At 45.1% G+C, this 25,742-nt stretch overlaps 2 protein-coding genes across 6 annotated transcripts; one reads left to right on the forward strand and one right to left on the reverse strand.

Moving 5' to 3' along the window:
* The first annotated feature begins 968 nt into the window (after positions 1-968).
* LOC115200217 (D-amino-acid oxidase) lies at positions 969-6,591 on the forward strand. Of its 4 annotated transcripts, none has more exons than XM_029763085.1 (12): positions 969-1,300; positions 1,552-1,618; positions 2,295-2,490; positions 2,798-2,912; positions 3,618-3,694; positions 3,896-3,961; positions 4,350-4,404; positions 4,865-4,969; positions 5,057-5,139; positions 5,331-5,448; positions 5,664-5,762; positions 5,900-6,591. In XM_029763085.1, exons 3-12 carry the CDS (start codon positions 2,297-2,299, stop codon positions 6,023-6,025), a joined length of 1,038 nt encoding a protein of 345 aa, XP_029618945.1. In that variant the 5' UTR covers positions 969-1,300; positions 1,552-1,618; positions 2,295-2,296; the 3' UTR covers positions 6,026-6,591. The 4 variants fall into 4 exon arrangements, with proteins under 4 accessions (XP_029618945.1, XP_029618944.1, XP_029618946.1 ...); XM_029763084.1 differs by having other exon boundaries at positions 1,571-1,618; XM_029763086.1 differs by lacking the exon at positions 1,552-1,618 and having other exon boundaries at positions 996-1,042; positions 1,195-1,300.
* A 9-nt stretch (positions 6,592-6,600) lies between these two features.
* On the reverse strand, positions 6,601-25,370 carry svopa (SV2 related protein a). Of its 2 annotated transcripts, XM_029763081.1 has the most exons (16): positions 25,169-25,370; positions 21,181-21,341; positions 20,826-20,911; positions 20,540-20,638; positions 20,229-20,300; positions 19,610-19,734; positions 19,191-19,254; positions 18,728-18,853; positions 18,510-18,638; positions 10,890-10,963; positions 10,575-10,651; positions 9,624-9,728; positions 9,360-9,471; positions 9,060-9,141; positions 8,493-8,582; positions 6,602-8,362 (listed from the first exon to the last, which is right to left on the reverse strand). In XM_029763081.1, the coding sequence occupies exons 1-16, from the start codon at positions 25,201-25,203 to the stop codon at positions 8,147-8,149; spliced, it is 1,653 nt and encodes a 550-aa protein (XP_029618941.1). In that variant the 5' UTR covers positions 25,204-25,370; the 3' UTR covers positions 6,602-8,146. The 2 variants fall into 2 exon arrangements, with proteins under 2 accessions (XP_029618942.1, XP_029618941.1); XM_029763082.1 differs by lacking the exon at positions 18,510-18,638 and having other exon boundaries at positions 6,601-8,362.
* Positions 25,371-25,742: the final 372 nt, after the last annotated feature.

Raw genomic sequence — 25,742 nt, forward strand, 5'->3', positions numbered from 1 at the left:
CATTCTTGTTTCTCACTTCAGTCTTTCATCACACTTATCTTCACAGATGGTGTTAAAGCACTCCGTACCAGTGATGGTGGTCCAAAGCCACTGCTCCTGTGTTGCAGGAAGTGCTCTGTGTATGCAGACCATGGAGATGAAGAGGGGGCTAGCCATGGAGCCAGTGGCTGTACAGGAGTACTGCACATTGAAGAATGTTAACTTCTTTCCGTGTGTCTTCGTAATGCACCCAGATGCTCCGTCGTTAGGATCCTCTCCAGATGGAATCATATTTGATCCCAGTGTAAGACCACACTTTGGATTCTTAGAGGTCAAGTGCCCAAATGTACCAAGTTATGTTGACTGCCCTTACCTGAAGATACAGAATGGAGAGCTGAAGTTGAAGAGATCTCATGCTAACTGCTGGCAGGTGCAAGGTCAAATCCTTCTCACAGGTTGTAGCTGGTGTGACTTTGTTATCTGTGCACAGGAGGACATCCTAGTTGAAAGGATATATAAAGAGCTACAGGTTTAAAAAAATATGAGAGAAGGTTGACCACTTGTATTTTTACCACTACTTGCAGAAGTGTTTCTCGCACCTGAATGGATCCCATTCACGAAAAATAAGTATTGATGTTCTTGTGAAGAAATCTACAGTAGAATAGATTTGTTTAAAAAAAATGTATTTCAGCAAATGTTGAACAGTTCAGTTAATCAATTACACATCTCTAACATTGTATTCAATCTTGCATTCTGGCTATTCTGTGTTTACTTGATTTCTTTCCCCCACCCCTGTTACACTTTGCCTAATTAAAGCCAATACAAGCTCCACACAAACTGATATTCACTACAACACAAATGATTGATAAACAAATAATTATTTTGCTGCTAGCAAATAAACACATGTACGTATGTCCGGACTTGGAGAGTGCTCAAAGCGTTGTGGAACTCCTCTCTGAATAACGGGGTGTGGTTTAGGCTTAACTGCGTTGGGAAAAAGAAAGACGCGTAAAAACAATGGCTCAACATTCGCCTCTCTCCCCTACAGGCCTTATGGGTTCAAGTACGGTGAACGTTTTAAATGTAACATAGTAGAAGTATATGTCATTTTTTTCAGTCTATTAGTTTTAACAAAATCTTTTTCTACAGTCGGTCAAGGCTAATGGAGCCGGTCAAGGCTAATAGAGTGGGATATTTTTTTTCTTCATATTCAAGCCTTTATCTGCCATGTAGAGCCTAGACGACTTCTGTACCTTGGACCGACCATGTGACGCTACATTTGGAGGCGGATTGTGAGCTAGAGGGCAAGGCAACTTAGAAGGTAAATCCAGTTTTCCTGCTGTCTCAATTTTATAATGATTTCTAGTTTACTTTTACATTTCTTGAATTATTTGTTCACCTTCTTTTCTTACATTCTGCATCCAACCAATCGCCATTTCGAGAATGTTTCCTTTTCCAAGTTGCAGCAAAGCCATCAAATATCGAGCAAACAGATACTTCACACTGTTTTTAACCTGCAAGTAGCCTACTTATTAATACCAATCTCTACAGGCTATATTGCTACTTTTTCAGTTTCCAATGTTGTTTTCAGAAGGATTTGTTTGTGTGGACACGGTGCAGGCTTTACTTTTTTAACTAGGTAAGTAAGTTCATATTTACAATGACAAATGACAAATTCTTATTTACAATGACGGCCTGGCCTACCGGGGAACAGTGGGTTAACTGCCTTGTTCAGGGGCAGAACGACAGATTTTTACCTTGTCAGCTCGGGGATTCGATCCGGCAACATTTCAGTTACTGGCCCAACGCTCACTAGGCTACCTGCCGCCCCAAGGCTGCAGCAATAAAGCTGCTGAATTTGATTGCTTTGCAACTATTATGTTCAACTCTGGCAGCCATAGTCTGTAATGGTGAAGATTGATTCATTGTCACTGTTTATAGTCTATTTGTGGAATAAATAGATAAAATAGTAGTTCAGTCAATGTAATGCAACTACACAAACCCTCATAGAGGTATGGTCTGAATATGTGTAATGTTTTGCATAATGTTTTTGTTGTTGTTGTTTTGATAGATATTTATTTTCAGTTTTTTTTCCACAATTTCTCACAATTTCAGGTTACTTCATACAGTTAGATGGGTCAGCGGGTCAGGTACACTTAAGGACATGTAAATGTTTGTTCAAAGTTATATGGAATGGTAGCAGATTCTGAGCAGAACCAAGGTCACAAAGAATGGATGCAAATCAGAAACAAAAATAAGTAATAATAACAACAAAAGCAGCAACAACAGTAAACTGTTGTGTTTGTTATTTCCAGACATGCGTGTGGCAGTGATCGGAGCTGGGGTCAGTGGCCTGTCCACGGCTCAAAGCATCTATGAGCAGTACCACTCCATAGTCAGTCCACTGACCATTGAGGTGTATGCGGACCGCTTCACCCCACTGACCACCAGCGATGGGGCTGCAGGATTCTGGCAGCCATACCTCTACGACAAGGGCAATGTCCAGGAGACGTGAGAGGGCTTTCTGCTTGGCACTATGAATACCAGTGGAGGCTGCTGAGGGGAGGACAGTTCATAATAATGGCCGGAACGGAGCAAATGGAATGACATCAAACACCTGGAAACCATGTGTTTGATATATTTGATATCATTCCACTGATACCGCTCCAGTCATTACTACAAGCCTATTTTCCCCAGTTAAGGTGCCACCAATCTCCTGTGATGAGTACATTTTGTGCACGCCTGTAGTCAGTGAATCAATAGAATGTTTTATAATTGAATGCTTACACTGTATCATTCTGTATGTGTTATTTTGCAGTAAATGGTGTAAGGAGACGTTTGACTACCTGCTGAGCTTCCTGAGCTCCCCGGACTCTATCAAAATGGGGATTTTCCTCCAGTCTGGCTACAACCTTTGCAGTGAGCCTGCACCAGTGAGTATTAGTGTATCTACAGCTAAACATCATGCCATAGATTCACACTCAGATAACAGTTAACTGACCCATACCTCATCACTTACATGGAGGCAGGGCCTAGCAGTTAAACATTTCAAGATTTTTATTTAACTAGGCAAGTCAGTTAAGAACAAATTCTTATTTACAATGACGGCCTACCCTGGCCAAACCCAGACGACACTGGGCCAATTGTGCACCGCCCTATGGGACTCCCAATCACAGCCGGATGTGATGCAGCCTGGATTCAAACCAGGGACTGTAGTGAAGCCTCTTGCACTGAGATGCAGTGCTTTAGACCGCTGCGCCACTTGGGAGCCCAGTTGGTATAAAGTCCATCTACTTCTGTATAAGCCTTTTGCTGAAGTAGATGAACTTGAGCCCAAGTTCCTGTTCCAATATCTGTGTTATTACAGTGTAGCAATGGTCTATCGTAGCAGTGGCTTCGCTCAGTTTACAATGTTTGTATTTTCTGAATAGTCTGAATACGCTAAGCCCATCTCAATAGTCTACTGTTCAGCATTACAAAGACAGGTCCATGACATAATTAGAAGACATGGCAACTGAGACCACACTGTATGCTCTCTGTAATGAAGCCTCTGCATTACAACTGCAAACCAGCACAGGCATGGAAGGTAATGAAAATAATGAGTAACTAATAACTATATTTTTTCTCTTATATTGCAGGATCCCTCTTTTAAAGATAGTGTGCTGGGCTTCAGACAGCTTACCAAGCGAGAGCTGGAGCTGTTTCCTGGATACTGGTACTTTGTTTGGACATATTTGCTATGTTTTTGTTGCATTAGTCCCGTTGGCTGTTGTCATATGTCGACAGGAGTCATGCAACCCTATACAGCTGATGACTTTAGAATGAGTCTGGTCAGGCAGCATGTGCCCCTATCAGTTGTCATTGTTTTTGACCCTCACTGTCATTCTCCCCTTGTTTATGTCGGGGGGCCTTTTAGCTATGGGTGGTTCAACACTGCTCTCATGGTGGAGGGAAAAAGTTACTTGCCTTGGCTGATGGACTGGTGAGTGATTTACTTATCTTATCTGTGATATCCAAAAAAGTGTTGATAGTTCACACACATTTCGTATGTTAACCATCTATATTTTACATCAATCTATGACCAGTTTAGTTAATTACAAAATATACACTTTTAAAGCAGTTTAATTTTTACAAATGGTCAAACACGATTTGTTTGAGAATAACTTTATATTGGCACAGCTGTGGGATAAACTGGGTTTCTCTAGTGGGAAGGGGAAGCAAAAGATAATGTGTTATTTATATCTTATGGTGGTTTCATCATCTCTCAAGGTCAATATTATGTTTTAGCGCCAAACCTAACATATAAATAGGTGCAATTTGGGTTCCATATGTTACTTCATTTTCTATATACCTTTATGTGATGTTTCTAGGTTACAGAAGCGAGGTGTAAAATTTTACCAGAGGAAGATCGAGTCCTTCAAAGTGGTGAGAGTTCTAAATGAATATAATGAACAGTGCGAGTTTGGAATGTTCTAAGACTCCCACCTCACAAGGAGTATGACGATAGAAGGTGCTGTATTTTCTGAGGCCCTCACTCTGTCCTTGGCCTCTTTTGTCCAGATGACAGTAATTTTACTATGCTTATTTAATTTCCATCTAATCCTGGCATGTGTTTTTCTTACCCAACGGGAGTGCCTTACACAGTACAGTGCATTCATGCTCAGAGTGCAGCTCAACCATATTAGTTTTACTCAGTGTTTAATTTTGAGAAATATCCTGAAAGTATTCATATCCAATATTCAGTCATTAATATCCTACAGACCACCCCAGAGAGAGGGAGAGCTTTGGCTCTCATAAACCCCTGTTCATGAATATCAGCAGTGTTTATTTATTTTTAATTCAACCTCCCGACTTTTCTTCCTTCCTTCTTGTCTGTTGAGTTCAGCTTGCGGAGAGTGGGGCGGACGTCATCATCAACTGCACAGGAGTGAGGTCAGGGGACCTCCAGCCTGACCCTGACCTCACACCAGGCCGTGGGCAGATACTGAAGGTCAGAGTGCAAAGGTTGAAAGGTGAATTTGGTAATTACAAAGGGGACATGGCTGATTATGTTACTCTTAATCTGTCTGTGTTTCAGGTGGATGCTCCATGGCTTAAGCATTGGATCATCACCCACAATTTCACTGCTGGAACCTACAATTCACCATACATTATACCAGGGTAAAGTGGATAAAATATCAGAAATTCCACCTACTGCAGGTGTCAATAAAGCAGTTATTACACAATGTTCAAGTTGTTGCATATAATTACAGCATCGAAGTATACGTTTGTCTAAGTATTCAGCTCCTTGTGTTTTTTTATTTTGGAATACAGTGAATTGAAGACCAATAACTTCTGCCCTGTCTCTGTAGGAGTCGTTCAGTGGTTGTTGGTGGGTGTTTCCAGCTGGGGAACTGGAGTGAGCAGAACAACTCTGAGGACCACAAGGAGATATGGGAGGGGGCCTGCCAGCTGGAGCCCAGCCTCAAGGTCAGAGGTCACAGACCTTTGAAAAGATCCCTGGTCTGACAGACATTGAATAGAGGGGTTATCACAGCACCTATGTTTAAATGGCTCAGCCATCAAACCAAATCAATGCTTCTCATCCAGTAGACAGAATACAAGTACAGATACAGAATAACTACATTAGCTAGCTCTTCCCTGTCTGTTTATTCATATGGCTCACCTCCCCTCTGACTCCTCAGCATGCCCGGATAGTGGAGGACTGGTCAGGGCTCAGGCCTGTTCGCAGTAAAGTCCGACTGGAGAGGGAGAGCATGCAGTCTGGACCAACCACATTTGAGGTGAGTCACCAAGAATAGACTGGTTACTACTTCTTCAGTAACCAAGATGTATTGTCTGGCTATTAGTGTTCGTCACCCTTTAGGCTACAGATTAGAAGTACATAGACATAACACTGATATTAATGTGCTGTTTTCAGGTGATCCACAACTATGGCCATGGAGGGTTCGGATTGACCATCCATCGAGGCTGTGCCCAGGAGGCAGCTCGGCTCTTGGGGGAGATATTGGAGCTGAAGGGCTGGGGGCCCAGGTCTCGTTTATAAACTAGTGGTTTATTACCTAAACAGCAGTGGCATCAGTATCTCTCACATGACTGTATGGGACCATTTTAACATCAGAACGGTTTGCGAAGGAACCTGCATAGGACACTCCTGGGGCCTTCAGACAACAGTGAGGTTTCATTCATATTTGCAAGAGAACAACTCTAAATCAGAGTTTAGGTAGTGGAGTACCTGATTAACCCAAAACCAGCTAACTTGGAAAACAAAGACTACCAGCCAGCCTTAAAATGGTTTCATTCCAGCCATCAGGATTGCTTTTATTGAATGCCAATTTCCTTTGTTGTGTAGTCATAACTATTAGCTAATCGATTTAAATCTATTTTGAAAAGTTAAGATTTTATATTGTAGTTAAAGAGATGCTAATAAAAACATATTGAACCAATAAAATGTTTTCCAAAAATGTGATTTGCAAATCTTATAAATGTGACAAAAATAGGAGTGCAATATCAAACTAAAATGTTAAGATATCTTATTAATAATATTCTATCGTGTTCTAAAACTTATGAAGTTTGAAAATGAATGAAGAAATAAATACTTCCACAATCCAACATTCTGCTTTTTTGAAATGTAATTTGTTGTATCATACACATTTACATCCAGTGTAGTGAGAAGAATCTGTGCACAGACATTTTTAATGCGGTACTAAATTGCAATGGCAGACGTGGGAAACAGCTTTCTGGACAAGTCCAAGGTTCATTACCATTTTCAACAACAACTTGTTTCATGTGTTACTTTTACAAGGGGACAAAGACCATCCCCGCACCACCTCACCAACAAACAACAACCAAACCAGGTATTGGTATAGTATATACAGAGATGACTTTTGTCCAGTAAGCAAAAGCTGTGCCACTCTGATAAATTGTTGTATGACGGTTTGTATTATCAGTATTGTTGAGTGTTCTGTGTTAAATATGTAAATTCAGGTTAACATGATGTTTAGCATTCACAGCCAGCCATTGAGGTGTACCCTGAAAAACCATGTGATTATGTTTGCTTTGAATAATTTCACCCATGTGGAGTAAATACTACTGTACCAGACTGACAACTTTAGGTGAATAAGAGGTGAAAGTATAGTACGGTTCAAAGATTTCAGTAGCACTTCAGTTTCATGGCATAGAAAGCCTTCAACATGCACATATAAGCATTGTAACACCTGGCATGATCAGTACCCATCTGCAATTTCCCTAATTTACATCAACTTTGGTCACCGTGCAACAACAGTACGACCCCGTTCAAGTCGGACTACAATATGAGTGCTAATAAATGCTTATACAAGCTGCACAGAGAGACTTTACGTCGTCATTTTGATTGCCTCACTTGTACGTTTCTAAACTGAAGTGTAACTGAGATTTGTGACCCCACACCTCCTAGAAGTGCCTCATGTCAGTTGACAGCAGGGTGATTACAGTGGCTGATGGTTCCCATGGTGATGGGGACGTGCAGACAACCCAAGATGTACAGATTTGATTATGTTGAGTGGGTAATTACAGTAACATTAGATAGCAATTCGTTACATGTCATTGTTTTCATTATAGCTTTGCACAAGATAATTGACTTTTTGGGATGTTTCAAAGCAGCTGCCCTCTTATTAGTCAAAAGTCCTCAATTTGTCCCTCATCCAAAAACAAGTAGTAGGACCTGAGTATGATCTCTTAGAGGAAACGGGTTAATAGAAACAATGCAGAAAATCAACGTCCTCTATCACACTCTTCTACCATTGCTCTCGCTGTTCTTTTCTCACAATATGACTGTAAAATTAAAATACTGAGCTGGAAGCATGGCAATCCCACCCTGATTGTTTTTCTCCCTGCCACCATCCAGTGCAACTTTGAATACTCCATTGAGCTCTGTCTCACTCGGAGTGAGGTTATCGTACATTAGTAAAAATCATGATAGTGGTCGAAGATTAAAATCGGAGAGAAATGTTTTTGAATAACATTTTGCTGGCAGGCTCTCTCTCAAGCCACCGTGGTGCCTATATACAAACCAATAATGACACATTTGAGTTGAGAATTGACAAGGGCTTCTTGCCTAGCTTCCTTCTCCTTCATTGCCCCTCTTTTCCACTCCAGCCTCCATCCTCCACCACCTTCTTGCCTGTGTTCAGTCCTCCTGGGACCCAGAGTCGGAGTGTGGGATGCCCCCAGAGCTGTTGCCATGGGCCCGGCCCATCATCTCCTGGCCCCACTCGCGGTGGCTGGACTCCTGGAGGCCCCGGCCAGTGGTCTCAATGGGCAGAGCACAGGAGGCGATGGCAGCCAGCATGCAACAGATGCTATACACTGACAGAGTCAGGTACACAGAAGACTCCAACATCACCTGCAGGAAAGAGAGGAGGAATGCAGTAGTAGTGTCTCTCTGTGAAGGCTTGACTGTCTTTCAGTACACATTAAGTACAAAGCAAATATACCTTATATTGGTTGTGGTAACCTTTAAAACATTTTTTTACCTGTGCAACAAAGGGTGTGATGAGGGCTCCCACTCTGGCCATTCCACTGCTAGTGCCCAGACCTAACGCTCTGGTTGCTGTTGGATATACCTATGGAGTCAGGAGAACACCATAGGAATACATCACTCATAAACATTCAGGACAGACACTTCAAGTGGTTTACGCAAAGGGGAATGTCTATTTTACGCCTTATTTGCATTTACAGTATGGTTTAGTTTGTACCATATTGACGCTTATTAGAAACCAATGGGGAAGAAGAGTATGAAGCAAAGAACTAGTCCTTCGTTTAGTCACAAATCTATCAAAGAAATACAACTGAACAGAAAGCTGACGTCTGAAATGTAGTATAATCATGAAGCCATAAATAACCTCAAGACATAGTTATACAATAACAGAGGAAGAGACAGAGCTACTGTGTTTGATCTGGTTATATATCAAAGTCGTGTTTGTCCACCTCCATCTACCTGTAATCAAGGCCAAGTCATTTCAGCTTTGTTTTTAGAGTATGAGCTGACGTTCTATAGAGTCAATAATGTAGCCATGGGGTTCCATGGCCAATCACCTCACCTCAGGGGTGTAGACATAAGCAGCCTGGAAACCTCCTGCAATGAAGGCCCTGGCGATGAATATCAATACTGTCAACCAGGTCCTGGAGCAGAGACAACAACACTGTTAATAACAACAACAACAACACTGGTAATAACAACAACACTGTTAACAACACTGTTAATAACAGCACCGTTAAACGCAACACAGTTACTGTGTTGTCAGTTGTGGATCCACCACAGTGTGATGTTTGTCATGTTAAACTTGAGAGTAGTACATTACTAATACTAGTAGTAATAACTCCGGAATGGATGGTCTTACCTCCCTACACAAGCGTAGAGTGGAACAAGGCAGAGAGAGAAGACAAAGAAGCACAGTGCCATGGTCTTCCTCCTTCCCAGCCGATCGATGGCCCACAGAGTCACCAGTAGGCCTGCCCAACATTAAAACATCAACCAATCTATTCAGATATTTTTATCAATCAGAACAATTTACAACCTACTTTACTTCACAGTACACTGCTCCCCATACAGCAATTATTGTGTTTAGCAATATACTGACTGAGTTGAGTTTGAAGAAGTATACCTGGGAATTCAGACAGGGTGGTCCACAGCAGATCCTTGTAGTCGTCTGAGGTCAGGTATTTACACTCCAGGCTACACCTGGGCTCCCTCTTACTACCTTTTGACTCTAGAGGGAGACATAACACAAGAAACACGTAATGCACCGGTTATCACTACAGACATCCAGAATCACAACTCCTGAAATGGCCTTGAGACTTACACTGAGTGTACAAAACATTAGATACAATTGTTCTGCCCATGACATAGACTGGCCAGGTGAATCCAGGTGAAAGCTATGATCCCTTATTGATGTCACTTGTTAAATCCACTTCAATCAGTGTAGAGGGGGGGAGACGGGTTAAAGAAGGAGACATTTGAGACATGGATTGTGCCATTGGGAAAGACAAAATATTTAAGTGCTTTTGAACGTGGTATGATAGTAGGTGCCAGGTGTACCGGTTTGAGTGTGTCAAGAACGGCAACGCTGATGGGTTTTTCACACTCAACAGTTTCCTGTGTATCAAGAATGGTCCACCACCCAAAGGACATCCAGACAACTTGAGGACTGTGGAAAGCATTGGAGTCAATATGGGCCAGCATCCCTGTGGCACACTTTCTGCACCTTGTAGAGTCCATGCCTCGACGAATTGAGGCTGTTCTGAGAGCAAAACTGGGTGCAACTCAATATTAGGAAGGTGTTCTTAATGTTTTGTACACTCAGTGTATATGCTAATGTGACCTAAGGTCAACTGGAGCTATTCTTGGTTAAAGCATGACACAAACATCCTGTTTTTAGTTGTTAAGATGACATGTTAATTGTATGTCGGAAATTACCTTGGCCTGTGTTGTTCTCCCATTACACTAAGAATGAACTGATTAATAAGATTGTTTGGCCTCAGCAGGTTAATGCTGTCCTTGAGAGTGTTTGTGTGAGTGTTACTGATGATGTCAGAGGAGAGGAGCAGTGACTCACCCCCGCAGGCGCCCCCCTCCTGGAAGAGCTCAGTGGTGAGCAGGACCAGGCCATAGTAGGCAAATGCATTAGAAAACCTGAGACAGATAAAACACAGTGCTCAGTCAATATAAGGATTCCCATAAGGAAACTGGGTTAATTAAAGATGCAACTCTTATGAAGACGTGTAATCAAAGTATGTAACCGAGCAGTACTGGTTATGTTTAATAATGTAGGAAAGTTGAAATTAGTTATCAGATGTGATTTACTAACTTTTAATTACCTGTATTTAGAAATTAGGAAATTTCAAGTTTCTTTGTTAAAATGGTTATTTACCAAATAAACCACAGCAGAATTGTGGTCCAGCGAAAATGCGGTGAGAAAAGATCCTGGATCTTCCCACGGTCCTCCTGATTGAAAAACAGAAAAGCAACATGACAGATAAATAACTGAAACAAAACACACTACAACCATTTTAGTACACCCTATTTTCATTACACGTGACCTGCCGTGTCTGGAACTGCGAGGAGTAGCAGAGTAACCTACGTTGCTAGCTACCATGTGTAACGGTTGTCTTCATAAATGGACCAAGGCGCAGCAGGTATGTGAATACTCATGGTTTGTTATTACCAAAAAAGAGTAAAGCATCCACTTGAAAAACAATAACGGTGACAACAGTTTTACAGGCTATAAACGCAGTGCAAAAAACAACCACCCACAACCCCAAAGAAAAACACACACCTATATAGGACTTCCAATCAAAGGCAACTATACACACCTGCCTTCAATTGGAAGTCCCAATCATCCACACAAACATTCCCAACACAAACATGCCACGTCCTGACCCCAAAACTAAAACACTAGCTCCATCTGCTGGTCAGGACGTGACAGTACCCCCCCCCTCAAGGTGCAGACCCCGGAATGCACCTACCAACAGAAAAACACCAACAAAAAACCCATAAACAGTAACCCCTAAACAATAAGGGAGGGAAGGGAGGGTGGCTGCCGTCACCGACGGCACTGTGCTACACCCTCCCTCCCCAACCCACCTATCCTGGAGGTGGCTCAGGTGCAGGCCGTGGACCTCGCTCCACCTTCGGCGTCGCCCACTTTGATGGCGCCGATAGCTGCGCCGGGCAGACGGACCACTCGGGCTGGACCGGGGGGCAGGAGGGCTCTTGGGCTGGGCCGGGGGGCAGGAGGGCCCCTCGGGCTGGGCCGGAGGGCAGGAGGGCCACTCGGGCTGGGCCGGAGGGCAGGAGGGCCACTCGGGCTGGGCCGGAGGGCAGGAGGGCCACTCGGGCTGGGCCGGAGGGCAGGAGGGCCACTCGGGCTGGGCCGGAGGGCAGGAGGGCCACTCTGGCAGTTCAGGGCAGCTCTGGCCACTCTGGCAGTTCAGGGCAGCTCTGGCCACTCTGGCAGTTCAGGGCAGCTCTGGCCACTCTGGCAGTTCAGGGCAGCTCTGGCCACTCTGGCAGTTGAGGGCAGCTCTGGCCACTCTGGCAGTTCAGGGCAGCTCTGGCCACTCTGGCAGTTCAGGGCAGCTCTGGCCACTCTGGCAGTTCAGGGCAGCTCTGGCCACTCTGGCAGTTCAGGGCAGCTCTGGTGACTGTTGACTGGCGGGCAGCTCTGGTGACTGTTGACTGGCGGGCAGCTCTGGTGACTGTTGACTGGCGGGCAGCTCTGGTGACTGTTGACTGGCGGGCAGCTCTGGTGACTGTTGACTGGCGGGCAGCTCTGGTGACTGTTGACTGGCGGGCAGCTCTGGTGACTGTTGACTGGTGAGGCTGGGCTGACACACTAGACTCCTCATGCGTGGGGCTGGTATTGGACGTGCCAGCCTGGAGACACGCACCTCCATGCTAGTACGTCTAGCGGGAAACACCGGACCGAAAGGGCGCACTGGCGGTCTTGAGTGCAGGGTTGGCATCACCCCTTCCGGCTCGATGCTCCCCTTGCCCTGGCACCTGCGGGGCGCTGGTACTGGGCGAACTGGGCTGTGCGTCCGTATAGGCGAGATGGTGCGTACCACAGCGTAACATGGCGCCCTCCACCTCATATGCACCTCCCTGTAGTCACGGGTAGCTGGCTTACGGCTCTTCCCTAGCCTGGCCAAGCTACCCGTGTGCCCCCCCAAAAAAATGTTTTGGGGCTGCCTCTCGGGTTCCCTTAGCTCCCTTAGTTTGTCCTCCCAGAATCGTCTTTCGTCCTGCCAAGTCCATTCCTCCACTTTTTCCTCCTGTGGCTTCCTCCTCTTCCGCTGCTTGGTCCTTTGGTGGTGGGTGGTTCTGTAACGGTTGTCTTCATAAATGGACCAAGGTGCAGCAGGTATGTGAATACTCATGGTTTTTTATTACCAAAAAAGAGTAAAGCATCCACTTGAAAAAACAATAAAGGTGACACCAGTAACAGTTTTACAGGCTATAAACGCAGTGCAAAAACAACCACCCACAACCCCAAAGAAAAACACACACACCTATATAGGACTTCCAATCAAAGGCAACTATACACACCTGCCTTCAATTGTAAGTCCCAATCATCCACACAAACATTCCCAACACAAACATGCCACGTCCTGACCCCAAAACTAAAACACTAGCTCCATCTGCTGGTCAGGACGTGACACCATGACAAAGACCAAAGCCGGCGGGAGTACCGTTGAGGACAGTGGTGTCTCTCTATCATTGGTGAACGATCTTTTAAACGAAACAAAAAGAGTTCTACAAACAATTGTTACAACAACAAGAAAATAGATTCAAGTATTTTGTCCAAATACTGGTGGATTCAACTAATAAAAGAATGGACAATCTGACCAGAGAGGTCCAGGACCTGAAGAACAGCTTGCAGTTCTCCCAGGGTCAGCTCAATGAATTGAAACAGGAGAACGGCAAGATGAGAGAGGACATCAGTTCTGTGTGTGAATCCATGATAACAATGACAATCAAGGCAGAATAAGATGGTTGTGGACGGAATTGCAGAATCTCAACATGAGACCTGGAGGGAGCCTGAGGAAAAAGTGAGGGAAATAATCTCTGAGAAATTGAAGTTGGACCACAGGAAGATTGAGGTGGAGAGCGCCCAAAGGACTGGAAAACCCACTACTGGCCCAGGTGACAGGCCCATGCCGATAGTGGTCAAGTTTCTGAGGTTCAAGGACTGTCAGGCGTGTGCGTACTTGTGGTGAAGTCAGGTGCAGGAGAGCAGAGAATTGTGAACAGGCGCACACTTTATTACGGCAGGAGAGATATACAGATGGACGCAGCTGCGTCAAAAACCTCCTCCAGCCAACAAAGCAAAGTGTATAGCTCGCACAAATGTCACACAACATAAATGTATAGCAATACAAATAAGCTTTGTGAAAACACACGGAAAATAACAAACGCTTAGCCTAGCGCGTACAACACGTAACACACAAATAATTTCCCACAAAGACATGAGGGGAACAGAGGAATAAATACATGTAGTGTGATTGGGGAATGCAAACCAGGTGTGAATGGAACAAGACAAAACCAATGGATAATTGAAGAATGGCGCGGCGATGGCTAGAAAGCCAGTGAGATCGACCGCCGAACGCTGCCCGAACAAGGAGAGGGGCTGACAGTACCCCCCCCTTGACGTGCGGCTCCAGCGGCCCGCCGACACCAGCCTCGGGGACGACCCGGAGGTCGAGGCGCAGGACGATCCGACTGGCGACGGTGGAACTCCCGTAGAAGTTCAGGGTCCAACACATCCGCCACCGGAACCCAGCACCCACCGGAACCCAGCACCCAGCACCCACGCTGGTCTTTTGGCATAGCGCGGCCCGCTGAAGGTGACCATGGGCGACCTCCCATGTCTCCACGCGCCTGAACCAATCGTCCACCGCAGGAGCCTCGGTCTGACTATGATGCCACGGTGCCAGAACCGGCTGGTACCCCAATACACACTGAAAGGGGGAGAGGTTAGTGGAGGAGTGGTGGAGCGAGTTCTGCGCCATCTCTGCCCAGGGCACGAATGCTGCCCACTCCCTCGGCCCGTCCTGGCAATAGGACTGCAGAAACCTGCCCACATCCTGGTTCACTCTCTCCACCTGCCCATTACTCTCGGGGTGAAAACCTGAGGTGAGGCTGATCGAGACCCCCAGATGTTCCATGAACACCCTCCAGACTCTCGAAGTGAACTGGGGACCTCAATCAGACACTATATCCTCAGGCACCCCGTAGTGCCGAAAGACGTGTGTAAACAAGGCCTCCGCAGTCTGTAGGGCCGTAGGGAGACCGGGCAGAGGGAGGAGACGACAGGACTTAGAAAAACAATCCACAATGACTAGGATCATGGTGTTACCCTGTGAAGGAGGAAGATCCGTCAGAAAATCCACCGACAGGTGCGACCAAGGCCGTTGTGGAACGGGTAAGGGGTGTAGCTTACCTCTGGGCAGGTGCCTAGGAGCCTTACACTGGGCGCACACCGAGCAGGAGGAAACATAAACCCTCATGTCCTTAGCCAAGGTGGGCCACCAGTACTTCCCAGTCAGACAGCGCACCGTCCGACCAATCCCCGGATGACCTGAGAATGAAGATGTGTGGGCCCAATAGATCAACTGGTCACAGACAGCAGACGGAACGTACCGACGCCCGACGGGACACTGGAGTGGAGCGGGCTCAGTACGCAATGCCTGCTCTATGTCTGCGTCCAGCTCCCACATGACTGACGCTACCAGGCAGGAGGTCGGGAGAATGGGAGTCTGATCCATGGGCCGCTCCTCTGTGTCATACAGCCAGGACAGTGCGTCTGCCTTTAGATTCTGGGAACCTGGTCTGTAAGACAGGGTAAACACAAAACAGGTAAAGAACATGGCCCACCTTGCCTGACGAGGATTCAGTCTCCTCGCTGCCCGGATGTACTCCAGGTTGCGGTGGTCAGTCCAGATGAGGAAAGAGTGTTTAGCCCCCTCAAGCCAATGTCTCCACCCCTTCAAAGCCTTAACCACAGCCAACAGCTCTCGGTCCCCCACATCATAGTTCCGCTCCGCCGGGCTGAGCTTCTTCGAGAAGAAAGCACAGGGGCGGAGCTTTGGTGGTGTGCCCGAGCGCTGAGAGAGCACGGCTCCTATCCCAGCCTCGGACGCGTCCACCTCCACTATGAACGGCAATGAGGGATCCTGATGGGCCAGCACGGGAGCCGAAGTAAACAGAGCTCTCAGGTGCCCAAAAGCCCTGTCCGCCTCAACCGAACACTGCAGACGTACAGGACCCCCCTTCAGAAGTGAGGTAATGGGAGCAGCCACCTGGCCAAAACCCCGGATAAATCTCCGGAAATAATTGGCAAACCCTAAAAATCGCTGCACCTCCTTTACCGTGGTGGGAGTCGGCCAATTACGCATGGCTGCAATGCGGTCACTCTCCATCTCCACCCATGATGCGGAAATGCAATACCCTAGGAAGGAGACGGCCTGCTGAAAGAACAGGCATTTCTCAGCCTTGACATACAGGTCATGCTCCAACAGTTGTCCAAGTACCTTGCGCACCAAGGACACATGCTCGGCGCGTGTAGTGGAGTATATCAGAATGTCATCGATATACACCACTACACCCTGCCCGTGCAGGTCCCAGAAAATCTTGTCTACCAAGGATTGGAAGACTGATGGAGTATTCATCAACCCGTACGGCATGACGAGGTACTCATAGTGCCCTGAGGTGGTACTAAACGCCGTCTTCCACTCGTCTCCCTCCCGGATACGTACCAGGTTGTACGCACTCCTGAGATCCAGTTTAGTGAAGAAGCGCGCCCGTGCATTGACTCAATCGCCTTGGCGATAAGAGGTAGCGGGTAACTGTACCTCACCGTGATTTGATTGAGACCTCGATAGTCAATGCATGGGCGCAGACCTCCATCCTTCTTCTTCACAAAAAAGAAATTAGAGGAGACACCCCGTGAGAGACCTCTGTTGTCAGGAAATGGTGGGGTTATGACGAGCCAACCAGGAAAGGCCTAATACCACGGGAAACGCAGGAGAGTCAATGAGGAAGAGACTGATTCTCTCCTCGTGACACCCCTGCGTCTCCATGACCAGGAAGATGGTGGCTTCCCTGATTATCCCGGACCCTAATGGTCGACTATCCAGAGCGTGCACCGGAAAACGTCTAACCACAGGAATAATGGGGATCCCTAAACTAAGGGTGAACACTCTGTCTATAAAATTCCCAGCTGCGCCTGAATCGACGAGCGCCTTATGCTGGGAATGCGGGGAAAACTCAGGGAAACAAACGGGTACAAACAGGTTGACAACAGAGGACTCTGGATAAGAGTGGTGCAGACTCACCTGGGGTGACGCCAGAGTGCCCTGCCTGCTGCCTTGACTCCCAGAGGGAACCAACCCGGCACCGACCGGCAGTGTGCCCTCTGCGGCCACAGATGGTGCACGTGAAGGCCCCTCCTTCAGCCTCCCTACGCACAGCCCCTCCCAGCTCCATAGGCACCGGAGCGGGAGTGCTGGAAGATGGAACCGACAGAGCCCCCTCCGGACGTCCACGGGTAGCCAGCAGGTTATCCAACCGGATGGACAGATCCACCAGTTGGTCAAAGGTGATGGTGGCATCCCTGCAGGCCAACTCTCGTCGGACGTCCTCGTGCAGGCTACATCAGTAGTGGTCGATGAGGGCCCTGTCGCTCCATCCCGCTCCGGCGGCCAAGGTCCGGAATTCCAGCGCGAACTCTTGTGCGCTCCTCGTCCCCAGCCTCGACCGCCGAACGCAGCCCAATCAAGGAGAGGGGCCGACTTCGGCGGAAGTCGTGACAAGGACAAAGTAGCTGTTCTGGAAAGAGCCAAGAACTTGAGAGGAATGTATATCTTCCTCAACAAGGACTATTCTGAAGCTGTGCGCCAGAAGAGGAAAGAACTGATCCCAGCCATGAAAGCTGCCAGAGTGTGTGGGGACATTGCTTACATCCACTATGACAGGCTCATTGTCCACCCTCCTTTCTAAAAGCCTGGAAGGGAAGAGAGAGCCAAGCCAATGGGCTCATATCTTCAACCCCGCAGCACACACAGACACTTACACACTTAAATGTGTATATTTTTTATCTTGTTTGTTCTTTTCCATATTATGTCTATCTCTGATAAGCTACCCAAGAATGGGCTGAAAATAGCCCATATTAATATATGTAGCCTTAGAAATAAGGTTCATGAAATCAATAACTTGCCAATATCAGATAACATTCATATATTAGCCATTTCTGAGACTCACTTAGATAATTCATTTGATACAGCAGTAGCAATACAGGGATATAACATCTATAGAAGAGACAGAAATGCTTATGGGGGAAGTGTTGATGTATATATTCAAAGCCATATCCCTGTAATGCTTAGAGAAGATATTATGTCAAGTGTTATTGAAGTGTTGTGGTTGCAGGTTCACTTGGCATATCTAAAGCATTTTATTTTGGGGGGTTGCTAGGCCACCAAGTGCTAACAGTCAATATCTAAATAATATGTGTGAAATGCTTATAGTGTATGTGATGTAAACAGAGAAGTCTACTTTTTTGGGGATCTGAATATTGACTGGTTCTCATCAATCTGTCCACTCAAGTGGAACCTTCTCACTGTAACCAGAGCCTGTAATCTGGCTCAGGTAACTAATCAACATACCAGGGTGTTTACAAACACTACAGGAACAAGATCATCCACACGTAGAAATCATATTTTTCTCATACTATAGAACTTTGTTCTAAAGCTGTATCCGTACCCATTGGATGCAGTGATCACAATATAGTGGCTATATCTAGGAAAGCCAAAGTTCCAAAAGCTGGGCCTAAAATAGTATATAAGAGATCATACAAAAGTGGGGCGGGGCGGGGCAGGGCAGGGCGGGGCAGGGCAGGGCAGAGCAGGGCAGGGCGGGGCAGGGCAGGGTGGGGCAGGGCGGGGCAGGGCGGGGCGAGGCAGGGCGGGGCGGGGCAGGGCAGGGCAGGCTATACCTGTCTTGCAGCGACGAGTTTGCCAAGGGGCATGGGGGCTCCGTTCTCTTTGGCGATGCGCTTCAGGGTGTTCAGCGCTTTCTCCTGGTTCCCTGTCAACACATCATAGCGGGCACTCTCTGGCAGCCACTGTTTCCAAAACCAAAGGGTCAGTCGTTCAATAGTGTAAAAAAACTGAATTCAAGTGAATTGGTAGTAGCTGTTACTGTCATACTCACAAAAGAGAGGATAGCAAAGATGAAGAGCGGAATGGTAGAGAGGCCGAGCAGCCAGCGCCAGCCCAGAGTGGGCATCACCACGATGGCCAACAGCACCTCAAACACAGTGCCCAATGCCCAGAATATCTGCAGGGGCACAGCAATAGGTACAGGAGAAGGTTGGCATGATGAGTTCCCTGGCACAGTGAAGCAGCTTCATTGATCCAGCTAAGAGTGAAAGACCTATCCTGCTCCTGAGGTGCCACAAACCTGGCATCAAGAGGATCACTCACAAACAAGTGGCTCAATGTGCACCACACCGACCTGCTAATGTCTCAAATCAATTAAGGACTTGACAGAGTTGAAAGTGGACCTCACAGGACAGCAGAGTTAGAAGGGTAGGGGAAAGGAATTGGGTTGGACAAGCTACAGACAGAAGGTGGAACTGCATACAGTATATAGGATAGTGAAGGGTAAGCCATACCTCTATCAGCAAGATGCAGGTGGCTCTGGACCTCATGGGGAGAAACTCTGCATACAGTGTCACCCTGAAGGGAGAAGGACATGTCACTATTATGCCACTTCTAGAATAAGTTTTATTTTTTATTTTTTTATTTAGTCACATGCACAGTTGTAGTTGCAGTGTACAGTGAAATTCTTAAGCTCCGAGCTCCAGCAGGGCAGGTGTGAATGAAACAATAAAATATATATATATATTTGCTTACAACTGTGACAATGAGAAATATCAATGTCCCTATGGGGCGCAGCCAGGGTTATATTATCTACCCAGTTATAAATTGCCTACTTATAGCTGGGTAAATAACATAACCCAATCCTTTACTATGAACTACTACAGTATATACTGTAGCTATTGCTATAATGCCAGAGAGAAGGGACACGTACGACTGTGGTGCTCCTCCGATGCCAAAGCCCACCAGGGCACGGAGGAAGAGTATCCAGCCATAGACGGGGGCAAAGGCGCTCAGGACACCATAGAACATGGTCCACGCCACACTCATCTTCAGACCCTGTGTACACACAGACATACACACCCACATCCACAGCTGTGAGCTCTGACACTGAGAGCAAAATACCCCAGCTATCTCTACCACGCATCACACTGTCATGGATCTCCCCATTCCCCATCTCTTCCCAATACATTGATATAAAACTGATGTCTCACGAAAGCCTGTAAAACAAATAACTGTTGTGAAATTATTAATCAATATAGCTGTGTCTGTCCTGTTGTGAAATTATTAATCAATATAGATGTGTCTGTTCTGTTGTGAAATTATTAATCAATATAGCTGTGTCTGTTCTGTTGTGAAATTATTAATCAATATAGCTGTGTCTGTTCTGTTGTGAAATTATTAATCAATATAGCTATGTCTGTTCTGTTGTGAAATTATTAATCAATATAGATGTGTCTGTTCTGTTGTGAAATTATTAATCAATATAGCTGTGTCTGTTCTGTTGTGAAAGTCATAACCTCCCCTATAATAAACCCAGTCGTTGAACTTACAGTTTTTCTGCCATATTTGTCGGATATGTTCCCCCAAATGGAAGAGCTGATCATCATTCCAATGAACACCGCCTGGATAAAAGAAACAGAGGGACTAGATATCACTATATGTAAAGGCTTTATCTCTAATGAAAAGTGACAAGTGACACTGTAAGACTGCATTAACATCAACAGCTACTGCTATTAAACTCATCACTACCACTACTAGTCCATCCAATCACCACCAGCTTCTCAACAACTACCGTTAGCCCACCAATCTAGTCGTCATTTAGTATTACTTGTAGTCAGTGTAAGAATGTGTCAGGCATTACCGAGGTGAGTAGCGCCACCCACAGGCTTGGCAGCCTCCATTCACAGTGCAGCTGTGGAGCTAGGATGCTCAGAATCATCATCTCCATAGCATCAGCCATCTGAAAAAACAACAGCCATAAGGACCAGTGTGGAAGGAAACAATGAAGACACAGTGAATTTTGCTCATATACAGTACATTAAATCCACATGTACAGGTTTGTAATACAGAACATACACAACATGTTATGAAACTGTTATGTTTTCCTCTCTGACCAGACTAGCCCTGTCTAACACTTGGCTGCTCACCCAGGACAGACCAGTGAGGATGGAGAGTTTCCACTGGAACTTCCCAAAGCCAATGGCCTCCACAGCATCCTCCACCATGAAAGTGTCTGGGGAGAACAACTCAAGTAAGAAATCACATAAAATACAGATGATGACTTGCAAGTATGGATTACAAGTTACTAAAATAAATGTGTACAAAATGAGCAACTGTAGTCAATCTCATAATAGATAAAGCCACTTATAAAAGCCCAGTGGTCCCCAGGCAGGGAGGGGATAGGTGGACGGAGAGGGGGGGAAGGTGGTCCATGCATATGGGAGTTGTTATGAGTTTGGATGGGAAAGTGAGAGTGGAGGCTGAGGAGGGACCCAGTCATACCATCAGTTGGATTAGCAAACTCCCGAGGTACTGGTGCACCATCCTGAAGTGCCACAGACTCCATGTAAGCCTGCCTCCCATCGATCTGAACCTCCTGCTCTCTGCCCCTGTCGTCATCCTCAGAGCGTGTGCTATCACCCGTGCGACGGAACTTGACCACGCTGCAAGAGAGAAAGCCAGGAAGATCAACTTTGATCAGTTGCCAGTCTACCGTAAGGAAACAGAGCTGAATGAAGCGAGAATGAGAGGCTGTTGCCTAGGTGATATAGCTGTTCCTATGTGCTCTCTGTGCTTTGTGACTGGGTGGTGAAATCCATCAGTGGGTGAGATGTGTCAGGGAAACAGAGGGAAGTTACACACTGCTGTTCACAACTGAGAAACTTGTGTGACTCCTAAAAATTGTGTGTAGATGGCAAATAGATTGGATTTTAGGAAAAATATTAATTCTTAAATTAAGATAATACTTAAAACACCTGTATGTTATCTGTACATGGAGTTTATAAACTCCTCATTTTGTAAAATAACAGATTGCTGTCATGCCCTGACCATAGAGAGCCCTTGTTTCTTTATGGTGTAGTAGGTCAGGGCGTGACTAGGGGGTAGTCTAGTTTAATATTTATATGTTGTGTTCTAGTTTATATATTCTATGTTGGTGTTTTGTATGATTCCCAATTAGAGGCAGCTGGTAATCGTTGTCTCTAATTGGGGATCATATTTAAGCAGCTTTTTTTCCCACCTGTGTTTGTGGGATATTGTTTTTGTGTTTGTGCACCACACCACGTAGTAATGTTTATTTGTTTGTTTATTTGATTTATTTGTTTTTGCTTGAAGTTTCACTTTGGAATAAAGATGTGGAACACATGCTACGCCTTTGGTCCCGTTCTTACGACAACCGTGACAATTGCTGATAGAGGGTGGAACATTGTAAAAGGAACATTGAGGCAGACCACCTTTCTTTTTTTTACCTTTATTTAACCAGGCAAGTCAATTAAGAACAAATTCTTATTTACAATGACGGCCTGGCAAGAGGCAAAAGACAGTGAATGTGTGCGTGCAGGAATGTGTATGGTGTACGTGAAGTAACACAACATGCTTCCTTACATAAGGCAATGCAAACAGGTGACAACTAGAAACAACTACATGTCTCAACAACCTGTTCATCTATTTGTCCTTTGAACTCCTCCAGGGACAACAGGTTCTGGAGTGTCAGGTTGGCTTGGAGGGAATTCCAAGACCAAGGGGTTGAGTAATGAAATGACCTTTTTCCATGCGCAGTTCTACTTTTTGGGACTGCTAGCATAAAACAAGATTGAGTTTTGAGTTTTTATTTGCTTTCATTTCGAGCTTGAAGAGAGGATAAATTGATAAAATGGCAGTTTTCCTAAAATGGCCTTATAAATAAGAATGTACCAGTGTTTGAGCCTGCGTGTTGCTGGTGATGTCCACCTGACAGCACTGTAGAGATCACAATGTTGAGTTAGACATCTCTGATTGGTTTCAAAATAAATGGCTGCATGATTCAGAGTCAAGAGTCTTCAGTGTAGAGCTTGAGGAGGGAAGATACATAGTATCAACATTGTCCAACACAGAGAAAAGTACAACGAATCCACCATTTTCTGGGGGCAAAGGAAAAAACAGCTTTGTGCCGGTAATAAAACCCAATACGCAGCTTAAGTTTCTTGACAAGGATCTCTATATGGGTGGTGAAGCTCAACTTCTCACCCACCCAAACTACTAGATATTTGTACGTTTTGACTTGCTCTACAGAATGTCCTTCCAAAGTAGTAATTACATGGTTTTCAGAGTGTTCAGTATTGGAAAATAGCATGCATTTTGTTTTAGAAGAATTAAGAACAAGCTTCAAATCGTACAGATTCTGTTGAATGATGTTAAAAGCTGTTTGAGATCTTTCAAAAGCCAAAATCAAACTGCTGCCACTTGAATAGAGAACAGTGTCATCTGCATACAAATCTACATCAGCTGTTTCAATATGTCTCCCAATGTTGTTGATATAGATAAACAACAGGGGACCAAAAATGTTTCCTTGAGGCATATCTGAGCACAACTCTACGGTGTATAGCAATCTGCCTTAACACGCTGGGTTTGAATTGACCAGTAGTTCACAAACCACTCCTGAGCATGACCAGTGATCCCAATGCACTTCAAACTCTACACTAAGACAGTATGGTCCACAGTGTCAAGTGCCTTTGACAAGTCTATGACTACAGATATACAATGTAGCTTCTTATCCAGAGCACAGTGAATATCATTAAAAACCTTAAATGTTGACTAGGGACTCCAATACCTTTGCCAGAACAAACAATTTCGATTTGGAATTAAAGTTATTTAGTAGAGTCGGATCACCTTTCAAAAGAGGTAGGACAAATGCTGATTTCCACAATTTGGGGATTTCATTACACTCTAGGGTGAGGTTAAAGATGCACGTTAAAGGGGGAGCAATTATGTCTGCAGCTAGTAGACAGGGGCCTAGAGCATCAGGGCCAGGGGACTTTTTGACATCAATTGCTTTCAGGCCTGTATGCACCTCTGAGACAGAGAAGGGTGAGAAGGAGAACCAGTGATGTCTTAATCACTGTAATTACTACACAGATTTGCCAAGGGCAGAATAAATACAGCTGGTGGCCCAGTGAGGAGCCTAGAAATCAACATGCCTTGTTTCCTGTACTTCAGTTTCTTTCAGTTCTGTACAGAACAATCCCACATTTATCCCATATATAGATTTGGAGAATGGAAAATGGACAGATCCTGTAAACCTTTGTGTTGGTGGCTTGACACTTTCTGCAATAACGTTTCAATGTGGCCTAATTGCCTCAAAAATCCTCTCCTTTAACATAATAGCTTTAAGATATACAGTATGTATCCTGTTAGGAAATATTATTTGGGGGTTCACACTGCGGAGAAAGGCAGTTCTGAGCATTAGAACTCAAGGTTTGCAGCCACAGTCACTTATTACACAATTTCAGTTCTTAGTTAGATAGTAACCAGGCCTACTGCCAAGTCACTGCTTTACTACCATAGGAACAATTATAAAGAGAATGTTATGCCTTAATTTTATTATACATTAAAAAGGAGAGTCTCAATAGGAACTTTGTTGGAAATTGATAGTGACAGCCAGGTGTGGACATCTCTGTTTGACTTGCTAAACTAAAGGCTTTTCCTAAACTCACTGTACCTTCAGTGAAAAGCATGTTAATCTTTTTAACAATAAACATAAATTAACATAATAGATGATCATGCACAAAAGATGACATTGTAGTATGGATATTCTAAATCATGGCCATATTTGTTGCTACTAAATAATGAGTAATAGGCAGCCCCTATACAATAATTGGTAGGCTAAATGCGTGGCTATTACCGAGCAGAAATATTAGGGGAATTTGTTTATTTTAATTTTACATTTGCTACATGTTGTGTAACATATTATGTTATCCAATCCATACTAACAAACTGGTGCAACTCATGGATGATCAAAATAAAGACATGACTAATGATGTTGTCACAGTAGTAGCTTCATATACAGTAGGCAATGATGTGAATGAACCATTTTACAAATATGCACACTATCACTACCAGTAAAAAATACCTTGAGATACAAGGGAAAAATAGATACAAATACTAGCCGACCTTGTTGTAGCACCCATATGAGGAGTTGGTTTATGGTTACTGTTTACCGGTCATTGATGCTTTCAAACAAAACGCACCGTCAGTTCCTCGACATGCCACATTGTATTCGCGTAGAGTGGCGTATTGCACTGTGGCTATCTCAACAGAGGAATGCAATGTTGCACATAATATTGTCAAGAGACCATTCTGTCAACCAACAGCTGCGAATCAAACGATCACGAAAATGTGTGCTAAGAAAGGCTGTGTCTGTTGGGTCGGTTTAGCAAATTAGCCCAGCTACGATCAAATTAGAAATTAAGTCTATTTTTTATGTATATACATATATCTTGTTGAGTATACTCACGGGAGTTGTCTTAACTGGAACAAATCATCTTCCATTTTGGTGGTGTTTATTGGGTTCCACAGTGAAGTGTTTCATTGCCGTTACATTGTTATCATAGCGAGGCGAGATTTCAGCACCACAGGCTTGAGGAGAGCGACCCGTTCTTGTTCTCAGCCGAGAGCCAATGAGGAGCGGGGTATTTACAATTTCAGCTTCCAGTGTTGTGTCACAGTAGTGTGCCAGTCAGAGAGGACGGGTGTTTTCCTCTGCCCTGGCGTTGCTGACATATACCAGATCTTACAACGCCTGGATAGGTATTTTACGTATCAGCTAACCACATCATATGTTATAGCAATCTGTCAGTCGATGACACGGTCGAGACGTGGCACGCAACCATTGGTTTATGCATGCAACGTCTGAGCAGGGGAACGCGACCGGTGTGTTCACTGCATGGTGCAACACAACTGATGTCTTAGTCTGTTTGATCACAAATTAAGAACTAAATGTATTTCAAACTGATTGAAGAAAGACACAGGGTAATCACAACGAAGACCACGTTACTGCATAGGCTGTTGTGAGAAAATGCCAGATCCGC

The sequence above is a fragment of the Salmo trutta genome, chromosome 9 (genome assembly GCF_901001165.1).
Source record: "Salmo trutta chromosome 9, fSalTru1.1, whole genome shotgun sequence".
NCBI classification, from domain to species: Eukaryota; Metazoa; Chordata; class Actinopteri; order Salmoniformes; family Salmonidae; genus Salmo; species Salmo trutta.

Coding starts and splice junctions, on each gene's coding strand:
- LOC115200217 (XM_029763085.1), top strand. CDS start 2,297: ATGCGTGTGGCAGTGATCGGAGCTGGGGTCAGTGGCCTGTCCACGGCT. Junction 3,962..4,349: donor TTGCCTTGGCTGATGGACTG/GTGAGTGATTTA, acceptor TGATGTTTCTAG/GTTACAGAAGCGAGGTGTAA. Junction 4,970..5,056: donor GCCGTGGGCAGATACTGAAG/GTCAGAGTGCAA, acceptor TCTGTGTTTCAG/GTGGATGCTCCATGGCTTAA.
- svopa (XM_029763081.1), bottom strand. CDS start 25,203: ATGGAAGATGATTTGTTCCAGTTAAGACAACTCCC. Junction 10,652..10,889: donor ATTCTGCTGTGGTTTATTTG/GTAAATAACCAT, acceptor TATCTGTCTCAG/GTTTTCTAATGCATTTGCCT. Junction 9,142..9,359: donor CTCTACGCTTGTGTAGGGAG/GTAAGACCATCC, acceptor TCTCTGCTCCAG/GACCTGGTTGACAGTATTGA.